Consider the following 17,035-nt stretch of genomic DNA (forward strand, 5'->3'; position numbering starts at 1 on the left):
CAGTATTTGCGAATTTAAGATTAATCTGCAGATATAAACAAAAAAGAAAGAGAATACACAAAATACTGATTTATTACGGTGCCACGTGGCAGTCGTGGCTCAGTGGTTAGAGCACTGGGTTGGCTACCCAAGGGTTCCCGGTTCAGTGCCCAACCGAACCACGGCTGAAGTGCCCTTGAGCAAGGCACCTAACCCCCACATTGCTCCCCGGGCGCCGCTCAGCAGGCAGCCCACTGCTACGGACTAGTGTGTGTACTTCAATGTGATTCACTAGTCCAAATGGGATAAATGCAGAGAAAACATTTCCCCTACCTAGGGGACCAAAATTGGCTCCAATCCAATCCAAATCCAAATTGGCTCCAATTGGCTTCATTATTTGTTGATCTGCTTTTAGAAATATTTCATAGTAGTTTTTTCCACGGTTATTATACCGTATATACTGTGCACCCTGTGTAATGGCACTTGCTTTAGCGTCAAAAACAGATTGTGACTTCATGGGCCCCTTGGCCAGACAAGAACAAAAACCCCCCTCCATGGAATCATGAGATTTGAAAATATTTTGCCGTTGGGGATTCAGGGTTTCTCTTCAGGGGGTGCAGGGTTTAACACAATGAGAGCATAAATATAGACCATAACGTAGTGTTTTTTTGGAGCACAGAGGCTTGGGCTTCAGGGCCCCCTTGAGTCTTGGGCCCCTGGGCCTGGGCCCGGTAGCCTACCTGTGCTTGTTTAGCTTGATACCATCTTGTCTCATATTTCCAATTTTCATGCCCAGGCAGGCAGACAAGCTCAGAGAGCACAACGTTTTGAACTTGTTGAAATGGATATTTATTAGTTTGCTTGTTTGGTCATGAACTGAAGTTCATGTGCTTATTTTAGATTTGTCAAAATGGAAATGCATCAATTTTTAGGTTTGGTTGACAACGTTTATCTTTTGTGAGACTCTGCACTTTTTTCATCTTGCAGTAATCAAGAGATTTGTAGGCCTACTCTTTGAACACAAACCATTGTTTTCATCTTGTTTCTACACAAACCGTTTTTTGTTTGTATGTTTTGCTTTTGTTGTTTTTCGGTGGGTTGAGCCAAGCTTAAGTCTCTCCTTAAATCTCCCCAGTACTTCAAATTAATATAATTTATTAATCTAATGAATATTTGTTTGTTTGTTTGTTTTACTTTTCAGAGTGGCGAGTGGTGGTCTTGGGTGAAAGCATGTCTGGGAAGACCTTTCTAATAAATAATTTACTTGGTCATACAGATCATGGAGAGTTTGCGAAAAGAACAGCTAGTTGTGTGAGGAGAGAGGGAGAGGTTGCTGGCAGGAAGCTTGTTGCCATTGACACTCCAGGCTGGTGGAAGAACTACAGATTGATCGACACCGCACAGTTTATCAAACAAGAGCTAATATTGAGTGTCACGAAGTGCACTCCAGGTCCCCACGCTTTTATCCTTGTCATTTGCACGGATGCCCTTTTTACAGAGAATATGAGAAAGTCTTCTGAGGAACACCTAGGTCTGTTTGGTGAGAAGATCTGGGAGCGCACTATAGTGGTGTTCACCAGGCTAGAATGTCTGGAGGGTAAAACCATAGAGCAGCACATTGAGAGTGAGGGTAAAGCTCTGAAGAGGCTGGTGGATAAATGTGGAAACCGATTTCATGCAAGTTCAGAAGGTCATAACAATATAAAACAGCTTCTGGAACTAATTGACAATGTTATAGCAGGCTGCGGTAACATCCACTTTGATTTTGGTGAGAAAACATTATTAGACATTGAGGAGAAGAGGGGAATTGTTAGGGAGAAAGCATTACTGAGACAACAGAATCTAACAGCCCAACGAAACAATATACAGAAGTATGGTGAGTGTCAAATTCAAATAGGCTATTTTAACAAAAAAGTCGCTGGTGTTATGTTATACATTACAACAAATGGCAGCCTGTGAACATAGTACGTATGACTCACCTTTGCTGATTGTTTTTCATTAGGGGTCATAACCTCTCTACAAGAAATTCGAATTTGCATGTTGGGTTGGCTGATGTCCGGAAAGATGGCCGCCAGCAGAACAATCCTGGGACAAAACCGAGAGGTCAGCAGAGCTAGAACAACCCGCTCCGTAAGAAATTCCGGACTAGTCTCTGGAAAACAGGTGTCTGTGGTGGTCACCCCTGGATGGTGGAAGTACCTACCTGCCAGATGCAATCCTGAATGGGTAAGAAGAGAGCTGCAAAAAGGGATGAGCCTGGACTCTAGAACTCCCCATGCTGTACTTCTCGCGGTTCCAGTTGACTCAGCGTTCCTGGAAGAACAGAGGAAGATCACAGAAGACAACATGAAGATGTTTGGGGAGCAGGTCTGGAGGCACACCATGGTATTGTTTACATGTGGTGATATTCTGGGAAATACCAGCATTGAGGAACACATTGAGAGCGAGGGAGAACCTCTGCAGTGGCTTGTGGAGAAGTGTGGGAACCGATACCATGTCCAGAGCTGGTATGACAACGAGGAAAAAGTCAAGGAACTGCTGGAGAAGATTGAAGAAATGGTGTCCGGTAACAGCTTATACAAGCCTGAAACAAAAATAAAAGAAACTGTGCTTGAAGAGGCAATTGAGTATCCAGAAGTAATGCAGAACGAGATAGCATGTCTCTTGGACCAGAAATGGCAAAGAATGGACAAAGCGATGGAGGAGAAGATGACAGCTATATGGAGTGGAACCACTGCAAACAGCAATAGAAGCAAGGATGCAGAATGGGACTGTAAGTTATATTCTTTCTGGAGGAAAAGTGTTGTGTTTTGTTACTTATAGTTACCAATTAACAACATGTTTTGTTCTCAATTTCTCACCAGTTAGTGATACCAGCCCACATTCTGAGGACGCTTCACACCAAATACAGCTAAAACAAGGTACCAGTCCACCAAGACCTGATATGCAAGGAGCCTTGCATCTATCTCTTTCCTTTCCAGACCGGGGAAAGGGGAAATATTTCAATGTTTCGGTTACCAATTCAATAAATACGTCTTCCACTTCCCGTTATATAAACAGCTATTACATATGTTGTGGTTCAAAAATGGTTTGGCTTGTAGAGCTCTGACATTTGTGGGTATTGAATTTTGAATGTGAACTGAACTGTCTGTTTTGTCAGCCAACTGAACTGTCTGTTTTGTCAGCCATCTTGTGTTTTGCTTTTCTTAACGTACCTTACAGTAAGTTCACAGCTTTGAAAAAAATATATGGCTTGGCGATTTCATTGTGATTGTGATGCTAACTGAAATCTGTAAACATACTATGTCAACAACTAGGAGATGAGTGCCAACAGGAGGTGCAACATGCTGACCAAATGGAGAGGATGAAGGAGGTGCAACATGCTGACCAAATGGAGAGGATGAAGGAGATGCTGGAGAAGGAGTTGGGGCGGTGGGAGATGGCAATAACAGAAAGATTTCAGCGAATGTTGTCTGAAGTCAACCAATCGGGTAAGTGCTTCTGCTCTGCTTTTCATATACTGTACTTCTCAATATACAAAGCTTTAGCTGTTCAGCAGCTTAGTATGTGATGATTCCTGCGTCCATTTTCTTCTTGTTTGTACAGCGGATTCGTCATCTGAAGTGGATGTACAACAACTTGACCGCTCAATCAGAAAAGTCCTGAGATGGGTCCAGCATGGAACTTCAGGGATTGGTTCAGAATATGAACCAGATACAGAGGAACATGGTCCCTTTCAGCTGCCTAAGCAAGCTCAGAGTAGTGACTCAGCGTTTTTGCAGCATATGTGAATGCTCTAAAGTGTACCCAGACCCCTGGGACGCGAACCATACTGAGACCTTGGTTAATGTGGTCTCAGTTTGGTTCGCTTGTTTTGACAAGTTGCACTTGTGACAGGTGTAATCACTTAAGGAGGGCTAAAAACAGAAGAGTGACACACCATAAAAGCCTACCAGGACCAGAAAGATCAGCCAGTTCTTTTTACTGTATAATACACTCACAATATGAACAAAAACAGAACTGAGTCCTTTTGCTGTCGGTTCGCTTTTTGGTCCACTTAAAGAGGACTGAGTTTGGTTCACTTAAAGAGGACCAGGTGTGAACCCTAAGACACAGAGGAACATGGTTGATCTACTCAAAACTATGGAAAGGGCAAGGATCTGAATGCCTTTCATAATACATCAAATGTGCACATGTTTTAAAACCTAAAAATCTGTAAAGTATTAATTTCACTTAAACGGCACCATATGTGACATTTGTGTCATTTTTGATTTGCACAAATCGACTACTTGCCAATGGATTGTGAAAGAAAATTCCGACCAAAATGTCATAACTGACCAAAGAAATTCAGAATTCACATGGTAACTGTTTAGCTCACTGACAGTCTAACCTTGGCTTATCCTACTGTGTGAAGCTGCAATAAAATGAGATACAGTTCTATTACTGAAGGTGGGCAGCGTACATTTCTTCACAATTCATCCTGTTACCACATATTTCTAAATGGCTTGAATATCACGTACAGTACAGTGCCTGTTGAAGTCATATCAGTTTTGCTTTAAGTATTGGTAATTATGTTAATTAATATATTTTATATTTTATTATGATTGTTGTTGACTGAATTTTATTATGATGTTGTTGTTGAATATCTTTAATATCTTTTTAAAACATAGTCTTTCTGATGGTTTTATTGCCGTGGTGGACAGCAATATTGTACCAATTTTAGAAATAAGCCCATTTTCCATTTACCTGATTCTTACCATCTGATGCTTTCGGCGCAGCAGCACAACTGCTGAATCCGGACAAGAACTCTTTGCCAAATGTCTGATAACACCTGAGTAAAACATTTATACGTTTACATGAAGTTTTTAATTCCGTATTAATAATTCAGAATTAAATAGTTCTGTAGGGTTTGCTTTGATTTTTCATTTAATTCCGAATTGTGAAGTGTTAACATGACGTTTTCAAAGCGCAATTAAGCTTTATTCAGAATTAAAATGAGTTAATTCCGAATTAAATGTCTCATGCAAATGTAGCCATTGTGTAGGATTCCCGGCATCTTTACTACTATTTACTATACAGAACTTGTCTAACATCATAATGAAAAGGCTTATTACTGTAGCACATGCCAGAATGGTGAATGTGACATCTAAGGTGGATTCCAATCTGCAAACTTCTGTCCTCCCTTGCTCAGTCTTGCCTGCTTGTGACCTCATGATTATGTCACTGATGACAGAAAATAAATTCAATATCTTGTAAAATCAGAATTCTAATGTCATTTTCTCATTTGCAATTGGGATGGTGAATGAAAAATAGTCCCTCGAAAGTTGTTGTGGCCAGGCTGACAGCTGGGAAACTTTACTTTTTTCTCCATGGAGGAGGGGCCAGGAGGCGGAGCGAGGCCACAAGCACAAGTGGAGGACGGGAGTGTGCATTTTGGAATGCACACCTAGTGTTCTATGGGCAGGAAACAGAAAGAAACCTACAGTGTATAGACACCTGGGTGTTGGACATGTGATTTTTCTGCCAGCGCAACATATACGTAACTCTGTGCAGTTACAACAGCAGTTTACTGTTCTTTTCATCCATCACACATTGTTTAGGCTACAGTATGACTGTACAATGATGAATGGCATGTAAACCAGGGACTGTATTTTCATAATTAAATATTTTCTGAGGAACTACTGCAATGGTAGTGCAAAGATTCTTGTTTGTGTCAATGATGGTGCAACATTTAACCTTGTGGTTTAAAAAGTTTACTTTTTGAAATCTGATTACAATGACATATCTGGCCGACATGTGCAAAGGCGCATCTTGTCACTAGGCTAGACAGTCAGCCACTTGGGCCCCCCAAGCCCCAATGAATAACAGCTCACATTTTACTACGGTAGTGCCAATTGTGTTTCAAATGTTCTTTCCTTTGAATTTTTGCCCCACATTATCACCTTTGGACATGTGCATGCATCTGAGCCTCTGAGCAGCAGAGTAAGATTAGATCTCACTCTCACATTCAAGACAGGACAGGTAGATCAACTACTCAGTGAGGTCACCTGTTTTACAAATGAAAACATGGCAGGCACTTTATGCTCTGAATTGGCTTGGATTCAGGCCAGCATGCAGACATTGGTGCCATTGTGAAGCAGAGATGTGTATGGATTTTGCATTCAACTATATTAAATAAAGTGATGCAGTCTTATGGTGAACAGCTTGTCTACAGCACTCTGTACGAGACTGCCTTTGGCAGTGCTGATCTGTCCTCCACTGACTCCTTGTAAAACATTCAATGGCTACAGTACAGGTACTCGTCATATTACACATGTTAACAGATCTGTCTATCCATCATGTAAGGAAGTCATTCAATATTTTGTCACACATCAAACCTTGTCTACCACCTGTGTACTTCCTGTCTACCCTGTTTTTCACTGCCATATTAACACTACAATAATAATAAAAAACTCATAGTTATATGGTTTAAAAACTGTGTCTCATTAATTCATGTAGTTTGAAATTGCAATGAAAGCTGCATTTTTTGTTATTACTGTTAATAAAATATTTATTACCTGGCCTAACGGTAGGGCACTCGCTTACTACGCCAGCGACCCAGGTTCGATTTGGGGTCATTTGCCAGGCCTTCCCCGTTTCTCTCTCCCCACTCGTTTCCTGTCCCTATGTCATTGTCCTATCACAAATAAAGTACAAAAAGCCCTCGAAAATCATAAATGGTTACCATGAAATTACCACATTATGAGCGATCCATAAAGCACAGGCCTTGTGAACAATGCACGCCTCACTTTACTACAATTTAAGAGATTTACCAACTTCAGAATTACTTAAGATATGGTGTAGTGTTTTTACATCATCAAATGACAGTGTTATCGTACCCATGACTGCTGTGTGTGTGTTTGCGTGGAAGTTTGAAATAAGCAATGTCCATAGTGCATTTTTTTTTAAGGTGCATTGCAGGATGCCCTTTTTCCTGTATGAAAAGTACAATTTTCCCAGTTGTATTGAATACTTAGAATTTGATAGTGGTGCATTCAAGTATTCATGAAAGAGTTAACATTTGTGAATGGGCAACATCAATTCTGGAAATAATTGAAACTAAAAATATTACACAGTGCACCTTTAAAGGAATATGCCATTTTTGTAATTTATTTTGAAAACGCATGCCCATTCACAACTTTGATATTTCAATGAATATTTACTAGAATAAACTAACATCCACTGATCTGAGAAAATAGAGAGAAGTATGGAGGTATGGAAAATATAGATTTCCGACATTTTGAACAGGTATACTGAAATAGATGGCGATAATAAATAGAAACGATAACACTTGTGAATGGGCAGCATAAATTCTAGATATAAAAAACTAAAACAAACTCTACCTTTAAGCAATATTGATATTGATCAATTGGCATGAATATTCTGTCAGCATATGACATGGCCTGTATGCTGCAGGATGCCCGAAGTAATTGGTTGTCTACTGATTACCAGTTAATTTTGCAATTACTGTTTCTTGACATTATTGCCGAGTGAGGGATACACATGTGTCATACACAGTTGGAAAGGGCAGAAAGAGACCTTTCCAATGGCACCATACACAAAAGCTATGTAAATAAAAACGTCAATTGAAACGTGCATGCAAAAATTGAGATTAAATAAATAGGCCTATATTATTTTCTCTAAAAATTAGGGAGGTCCGGAGAGAGTGTGTGTGTGCTGAACCAATCTACCTTTGTGAGGTCTCTGCTATTGGGGCTCACGCTACATGTGGGGCCCAAATCCTGGACCCCACATGTTTTGACCCTTTTGCTTGGGTAGTTTTTTTTGTTGGGGTAGTTTTGTTCTTACTGGTAAAAGTAAAAGTGCAAAAACATTTCCTCACTGACAGGTTAAGGTTAGGGATTGTTTTGGTTTAGGCACATTTTAGCATTCTTTAGCTATTGCTAGGATTAATATGAATGGAAGTCAATGGGAAGGCCCCACAAAGATATTAAGGTGGGGCTGCGTGTGTGTGCGTGCGTGCACACGTGAATGGGCCTTCTGCTAACTAACTAGTGATGTCCCTGTGAGAGAGAGTGAGCCAGCTGCAACAAACATTGTGAAAACAAAATTATTTGGATGTGTATTTTGTCATTAACAAGCTGGAAAGGAGGATGTATGTGAGCGTAAAAGAACACTAGCCTGTAATCAGCAAAATAGTCAACTAGTTGAACTGGTTTTCACTCTCTTCAACACACCCACATGCACCTGATCATAACGACTGTGGCTGAAACTGCTTTAGTTACATCTCAACTTCAAAACAGCAAGTGCCTCTGCGCATTAAGGGGGATTAAACACAAAGACCAGATATAATAAAGAGGACAAGTGGTGTAACAGGATCAATGGCTGAAGAGAAACCTCCCACAGAGCAGCACGGTGAGTCAGTCAATATGAATATAAAATCAAGACGAAATCAGCTACTGTATGATGTGTATATAGACTTGCTTTGCATGTACTGTGAATCGTTCAGTTCATTCAGACTAAACAAAAAAAACTGAGAATGCTGTTGCACATAATCCATGTTGTGGCCAAATATTGGTTGCTGAGGTTTTTTTTAATACTACCGTGTTCTATATGCACATCCCAAAGAGCATTATGAGTGTGAGTCGAAACGAAGATGAAATCAACTGTAATGTGTACAAACTTGCTTTGCAAGTGCTGAGTATATTTGAGTTCAACAACCAATGAAGCCGTAACACAACTATATGTTGCGGCCAAATGTTGGTTAATGATATTGTTTGAATATGTAACATACCAAACTTTGCTTTGTACAGCCTCCTTGTAATCTATATATTAGTAGATTAAAATCAGTTACACAGTATGTTTCTCATCAATCATTGTCAATAATTGTCATTGACACACGCACACACGCACACACACACACACACACACACACACACACACACACACACACACACACACACACACACACACACACACACACACACACACACACACACACACACACAATCAATGAATTCATACATCACATCTAAAAAAACAACTTTAAAAGGATAAAATAAAAAGAGAAGCTTAAAAAACTTTAAAAGGATAAAATAAAAGACACATATATATAATATATATATATATATATATATATATATATATATATATATAAGGGAATACAATAAATAATACATATATGACAACCTAAAAGAAAAAAAAAGAAAAGCTGTACAGGCCAATGTGAGTGCATGTGGTGGCAGTGCATGTCAGCTGTTTGGTGAGTGAAGAGGTGTGTCTTCAGGATTTAAAAGTGGAGAGCAGTGGTGTAGTCTACGTAGAACGTGGGTATACAGAGTCGAAATTTCAGGGATTTCAGTATACCCACTTAAAATTGATTGATCCATTGTTTTGAATAGCACAAATATATACAGTATACCCACTTTAAAAAAAAAAACTCAAATATACAGTATACTCACCATAAAAAAGTAGACTACACCACTGGTGGAGAGTGAAGTACATTGACGAATGGTGAGCAGGAGTGCGTTCCAAAGTCTGGGACCAGCCACACTGAATGCCCTGTCACCCATGGTGTGCAGGCATGCCGACGGGTTGGCATTGAGGCGTATGTCAGTGGAATGTAGTGTGCGGGCGGAATTTTGTGGCATGAGGTGACTTGTGAGTTGAAAGGCTGAATGTAGTAGATGATTGTAAATATTTAGAGGTCATTGTTGACGCTCACCTTTAAAAGAAATATTAAAAAGGTTAATGAATTAATGAGTTAAAATGCATCTCTTGAATTTGAAGGTAATAAGGAATCAGATGACCACAGAGGCAGCTAAATGTTATTTTCATTCTATGATTTGAACACATGGTTTTATCCACCTGGTCTCAAGCAAACACAACTGTCATGTCAATGATACACACATCTATATACTGTATATATTAAGCAGCAGTTTTAAAAAGAGACACACAATATATATATATATGATCTCGCTCCCCCTCCCCTTAGGGTCATTCCACGCCAAATAAACAAGAGCCCGCGCACTTAGGTCTCAAAAAATTCTGAAAATATTACCAAGTGTACCCATGGTACTTAAAAGAAACACTGTAAATTTATTTGAATGTAAGATGTATACTCTCCGTGTTACAGCCAATTTTACTGGGGGAGGGGGTGCCCATTTTGTTCACACTCTTTTTTTTGTCAAAGTTCACAAGCCCGTAGCTCAAGAACTAAACCATGTAGGAAGCTCAAATTTGGCATGCTGGTACATAGATAGGAATAGTTTGTTGCAAAACTGTCAGTTTTGGTCTGTATGATCCTGCATCGTCATAGCATTCCCTCAAAGATGATACAAATTGTACTGGAGTTTTTGGCTGTGCTCTCTTTAGGCCTTCAGAAGACATATGTGTGCCCACAATTAAAAAAGAAAACATCACATAAGACAAGTCTCATTGGCATTTTTAAAAAGAAGAATTCATGGAGAATGAAGAAAAAAATAAAATAAAAATCTGTGGACAATCCCACAAGGTGTTCTGGTGCTCTGAAAATGACACTCAAAATGATTTGTCAGACTTGTGAAGTCTTCTTGTCAAACACTGATGGGGTTTCCTTTCTATTTATAGCTTTTTATGACAGTGTTCCTACTTGTCTCTACAAGGGGAAAAAATCAAGAGGCTATGTTGGGCACAAATATGTCTTCTGAAGGCCTAAACAGAGCACAGCCAAAAACTCCAGTACAATTTGTATCATCTTTGAGAGAATGCTATGACGATGCTGGATCATACAGACCAAAACTGACAGTTTTGCAACAAACTATTCCTATCTATGTACCAGCATGCCAAATTTGAGCTTGGTTTAGTTCTTGAGCTACGGGCTTGTGAACTTTGACAAAAAAAAGAGTGTGAACAAAATGGGCACCCCCCTCCCCCAGTAAAATTGGCTGTAACACGGAGAGTATACATCTTACATTCAAATACATTTGCAGTGTTTCTTTTAAGTACCATGTGTACACTTGGTAATATTTTCAGATTTTTCTGAGACCTAAGTGCGCGGGCTCTTGTTGATTTGGCGTGGAATGACCCCTTAAGCATTGTGAGTCTGAGCAGGCCCACAATAAATAAAATTACTAGAATTTAGAAATTCCACTTTTGGCCAAAGTGCCTTCTAAGTAAAAATCATCAGGGCTATGGAATGGCATTTCTGTAAGTATCAGGCAAAGCGCCACACTCGGTATTTTTAAGCTAAAACCAGGACATCACTGTGGACATTTTTAGACATTGATCTTGTGTCTTTGTGTTTACTTCACTATATATCATGTTTTGTGTTTCTTTAGTTTATCCTTTTAATTGTACTGTGCTTACTTGTCCCTCCAATACACTGTAGGCTTATATCTGCACAAAGTCTTACCCATTACTTGTTTTGTTAATGTTTTTGTAATATTATTCATTCTAATTATCTTTTAAACTTACTCTAACATCAATAATTATTATTGTCCAGGGACTACAAATGAAGGGTCTATTTGCAAAACGGTGTAAACGACAATTTTTGACTTTTGCATTTTATTATTGGAAACAACTGTTCAGACGTCATTTCTTCTATGTGCAAATTATTGACATTGAAATATTTAGAGAACATACTTTTTAAACCTATCTAAAACGACTTTAGTCGCAAAACGGTGTATCTGTCAGAACATTTTATTTGCAAAACGGTGTATTCGCCATAACACTTTCTTTGCAAAACGACGTTGCATTCTATTTGAATCTCGGACGACATGAGAAGCGTGGGGAAGCTGCGCTATACTGTCCTAACCTACCATCAGTCAGCTGACAGCAATAAACAAAGAGGATCTGACCGGAAAAATAACTGAAATTGTGCTCACAGCACACGACCACAAAGTATTCAAATTCAACGGCAAACTTCGTCTTTATGAGCTCCATAAGCAAGCACCATAACACACGAGGCAACAGAGTTCAACCTGCCAACGTGAGTAGGCCTACCAACATTGGAAGCTTTTGGGGTGGAGTCGCGGTGAAACCAGTGGCTGTTGTTAAACGGAGAGGGAGAGAGAGAGAGAGAGAGAGAGCACCACAGACTGTATTGAGAATAGCCTACCACGATTGGTCCAAGAGATGGGTTTAAACAGGCGAGAAACCCGCGAAAACGGCGAGTGTTGAAGTTGTGTCCTCGACTCCGATGATGGGTCTACTACCATGCCAAAATATCTGACCGACAGCTGGGGACACGCGGCCAAAACTGCCGTTGTGCGTCGCTTATATCGCTTTGCAAAGAAAATAAGTATGTTCGGTAATTGTGTACAAAACTACCTCATAATTTTACTATTTCATGTATCTGATTGATTATTGTTAATCAGGTATTGTACCTAGGGTTCCATTCGTTCATGAAAAATTATTTTGCTAACTGGTTGAAGCTGTTTGGCAGGATGACGGCAGATATGCTGCATGTGGGTATCAGTTTCCACTCATTTTTACCACTTTTTTGACCCTAAGTTGATAATAATACATAATACATTTTCGAAACATGTGTCATTAGCCTTCAATTAGCTCAAGAAATACTCTGATGAAAAACAATTGTGAATGACCATGATAGTTAATGCCCAGTACAAAAATGTCAATTTCCCAAAATTTTCCAAAATGGAGATACACCGTTTTGCAAATAAACCCTTCAAATGTAAATTAGCCTTGTGGCTATAATCTGGCTCAATTGTATGTTGTGTTAGCCTCGCGTGCCATCCAACGTACTTCCACCAAAAGATTTGCTCCGTACTATGAAATGGTAGTATTATGGGATGGTGAGGACTAATGTTGTGCAGTCCCTGTCAAATAAACATTAAACTAAACTTAACTAAACTAAAGTTCTAGTTCTACAATTGTAGTGATTTTGATTACTTTTGTGTTCAATTAAAATTGACTTGATGGACCTGGTGCTTGTACTTGACAATAAAAAATAAACTTGCTGACATGTGTGGGACCGTCAGCTGTGTAAAAGTCAGGTGGATGGACAGCTGAAATCGTTGTTGGACAACTGCTAGAGTTGAGTTTTTTCAAGCACATCATTCTATATGTTTTCATGCACAATTTTGATGCTGTCTGTGAGAATCTACAATGTACTGTCTGTAAATAGCCATGAAAATAAAGAGAAGGCATTTAAATGAGAAGGTGTGTCCAAACCTTTAGTCTGTACGGTATGTAAGATTATGTCTTTTGGTTTCCATGTCTTTCAGAGCTGCTGATAGTGGTGCTAGGTGAACACCAGTCAGGCAAGACCTCCGTCATCGACCGGTTGCTGGGTCTCGATGAGTCCTCCTTGCCCCGCAAGAGAACGCTGTTCTTCAAACGCAGAGAGGGTCAGGCCGGCGGTCGTAAGGTGAGTGTTATTGTCAGTCACATTTACAGACAGCTGATTCACACCAAAGTGTTTCACAATAGATTAGGTAGTCCAAATTCTGTAATAATGTTTAAAGAAGCCCAGATAGAATAAATCTGACAATGAAAATAATAAAAACTATGAGGGTACCGAGGGTAACCCTGGCTCTCTGAGGGAGATGAACAAGACAGCTAACTATGGGGTAACGCCCTTTTGCATGACCATTTGCCGAAACCTGCTTTCAATCATGCCGGCAGGCCAATGAGCAGGCCAGGAATCCCGCCCCCTCGGGATATAATGAAGCCACGCGGGGCTCTGAGCTTTATTCTGAGGCAACCAACCTTTCAGCTTGTGGGTGTGGCGGGTAGGGTGCCTTGTTTTCCTTTCAGTATGCTTTGAGCCTGCATGGTGAATGCTAGCAGACAAAGCATAAGGTAAAAACTAGTGGGAAGCTAGAAAAATGCAGAGCTAGTTATCTCAGCTAACAGTGCTAGCCATGCTAGACAGCTAATGAAAAATATGAGGGTTGAAGGTTAACAGAGAACATACCTTGACAAATTTTGCAGCGTACAAAAGTCAAAACTCGGTGAGAGTTAAAATCGCTTGATGAAAGCTCTGGAAGATTGAAATCTAAGACGTCTTTGAATGGGCTGAGCAGCGGGTGCTAGCAGACAATTCAGTCGCAAGGAATCTTCAGGCAAAGCACGAGAGAAAGGGTTTCAGAATATAGCTCAGAGACCTGCTGGCCTGACAGCATGATTGAAAGCTGGTTTCAGCAAATGGTCACGCAAAAAGGGCATTGTCCATAGGGACATGTCAAGTAATTTGACCGAAAGAGAACTGAGTTGTTCAACATTCTATGTTAAATGATTGCATTCTAGAACAATGCAAGATTCTAAAATTCTATGGTGCCCAAAATTCGTAGAACAATCACTTTTCTTTCTTTCTTTCTTTCTTTCTTTCTTTCTTTCTTTCTTTCTTTCTTTCTTTCTCGCCCCTAAAGGTGGTCATGGTGGACACGCCAGGTTGGTGGAGAAGCTATCCACTGATGGACATGGCCGAGATCATGAAACTCAAGCTGGTGCTGAGCCTGCCCCGTCCGCCTTGCGGACCCCATGCCTTCCTCCTCACCATCGTGATCGATGAGTCGTTTGACGAAAAGAACAGGAAATCTGTGGAGGAGCACCTCGAACTGTTTGGAGACAGCGTGTGGGAGCACACCATAGTGATGTTCACCAGAGGGGAGAGTCTGGAGGGTAAAACCATAGAGCAGCACATTGAGAGTGAGGGAAAGGCCCTGCAGTGTCTATTGGAGAAATGTGGGAACCAGTATTGCATCTTTGACAACCAAGCCAGGGATCAAAGCAATGTAATTCAGCTTCTTGAGAAGGTGGACAGTGTTTTGCTGAGGAACAGTGGCAGACAATTTGAGCTGAATGAGAACATCTTTAAGGAGGCCGATGAGAAAAGGACAGCCATCAAGGAGAGGTCCCAAACCAGACTCTTAAGGATGACTGAACACAACAAAAAAAATTGTAGAGGTTTGTTAATTTTTTGTATTTCTTTTGTCATTGTGTGCTATCTTTCTTATTACATACTGTAAGGGACGACAGCTACTAAGATTTAAATTCAACATAACTTATCAACTGTGACTGCGCCAGGGGGTGCTCGGGTGCAGTGTGCTGATGCACACATAATATAAATGGCCGAGGTTGCCCATGGCGACCCAGGTTCGGGTCGTTTCACAGTTCTTCTATTTAGTAAAACATGTATAAGTTGGCCACCCAGAAGGGGGATGGGCCACGTATTGCCATCTGTGATTGATTGCTCTTGTTTTTGTACTTGACTCTTCAGACCAGAGCCTGCCCATGACAGAGATTCGGATTCTTTTGGTTGGCTGGGTGTAGCTCCAGAAAAACGTCTTCCCAAAACACCATCCTGGGCACAGAGGAGTCGGTCATCAGAAGAACAACGTCGGCCCACCTACTGAGCGGAGAGGCGGCCGGAATGAAAGTCTCCGTTGTGGACACCCCTGGCTGGTGGAAGTACTTCCCTGCCCACTCCACCCCTGCATGGGTGAGGGAACAACTCGAGAAAAGTCTGACACTGGGGTCAGGGGCACCACATGCCGTGCTTCTCGCAATTCCAGCCGACTCAACATTCCTAAAGGAACAGCGGAAGATCACAGAGGACAACATGAGGATGATATTTGGTGAGCAGGTCTGGAGACACACCATGGTGCTGTTCACGTGCGGGGACCTACTGGGAGACAGCAGCATAGAGGAGCACATTGAGAGCGAGGGAGAACACCTGAACTGGCTTGTGGAGAAGTGTGGGAACCGATACCACGTCTTTGACAATCTTAACAGAGGAGATGGATCTCAGGTCAGGGAGCTGCTGGAGAAGATCAAAGGGATGGTAGCAGAAAACAGCTCATTTTCCTCCACGACAACAGCACAGCAGGGCATTCCAGAAAACAGGGTTAGTCCCTTACCTTTATATTTTAACTCAAATGATTGCTCAAGGAAGAGGCCCTTGCCTTTGTTTTGATTGAGCAACTGGGGCAGTGCATTTGCTGTAAAAAGCCATACTCTTGACAACTTGACACATCTGTTTGTGTGTCATGCTAATCCGCAAAATAAAGAAGCACAAATTGCAGTCGAGTGTCGATTTTTTTTTATTTATTTTTTACAACAAATCAATTGAAGGATAAATTGCAGGTGTATTCCATTAGAAGGTTCGCAACTCATTGGGGTTCACTTCGCTGTTATAGTAACTAAACCAAGTGAAAAGAGAAGTCCGCGACACTGCTTGTCTATTGTGTATTTAATGGAGCAACGTTCCGACCTTCAGGTCTTCATCAGGCAAAGTGTGAACATGGCATTGAGTGGGTCATTTTAAAACATTCTAACAGTCATAGTAACTAAACCACCCGATTATAATAGAAAAGAATACAATAGAATAGAACAGAATAGAATATGAAGAATAGAAAGCCTTTATTGTCTTTATACACAGTGTGATGAGCTGTACAGCCTCTCCTCAAGGTGCACACAGTGCAAGATATAAAAGTATAAATAATGCAGTAATAAATATTGTAATATGCCCCCGGAGCACACAAGACACTCTCAGAACATGTTCCTGCTTATGTTTATGAGAATACGTACACAGGATGAATACAAAATATCTATTAAAGTTTGGCTAAAACAATTTCACTTTTGCTATCATAAACTGTACACTCTACAAGCTTTTCCAGGACACAGAACACTCGAAGGAAGCTTTAGGATGCCCGCCGGAGGGGATCGACATGGAGCTGGGACTTTTGTTGGATAAAGAGTGGAACAAGATGGACCGCAGGATGGAGGAGAAGATGAGAAAAATGTCAGCTGAAGCGAACATGAAAGGAAACAAGAGCATAGACCATCCTCCAACATGTGAGTTCATCAGATTGGTTTGTTGACCAACTTCACAAACATGCTCTCAAACACAGTCAGCATTAGTTTATTTAGCTTAGCAACTTAGCAGTGTTTGATCCATCAGTCTGCCTGTGTGTATGCCAATTTGCACAATGAATAGTGAAGTAGAACTGATCATAAAAAAACTTTAATTGTTCTGTGTTTGTGTTGTTACTGCATTTGTGTGCATTATGTCTCACTAGTTGGCGAAATGGAGCCTCCAGTGACCATATCC

At 40.6% G+C, this 17,035-nt stretch overlaps 1 protein-coding gene across 1 annotated transcript; it reads left to right on the plus strand.

The window, feature by feature from the left end:
• Positions 1–8,285: 8,285 nt before the first annotated feature.
• LOC134449776 (GTPase IMAP family member 7-like) lies at positions 8,286–15,280 on the plus strand. The gene is made up of 4 exons (XM_063199917.1): positions 8,286–8,394; positions 13,206–13,348; positions 14,352–14,889; positions 15,203–15,280. The coding sequence occupies exons 1-4, from the start codon at positions 8,361–8,363 to the stop codon at positions 15,253–15,255; spliced, it is 768 nt and encodes a 255-aa protein (XP_063055987.1). The 5' UTR covers positions 8,286–8,360; the 3' UTR covers positions 15,256–15,280.
• Positions 15,281–17,035: the final 1,755 nt, after the last annotated feature.

This window comes from Engraulis encrasicolus, chromosome 1 (assembly GCF_034702125.1).
Source record: "Engraulis encrasicolus isolate BLACKSEA-1 chromosome 1, IST_EnEncr_1.0, whole genome shotgun sequence".
Taxonomy (NCBI): domain Eukaryota; kingdom Metazoa; phylum Chordata; class Actinopteri; order Clupeiformes; family Engraulidae; genus Engraulis; species Engraulis encrasicolus.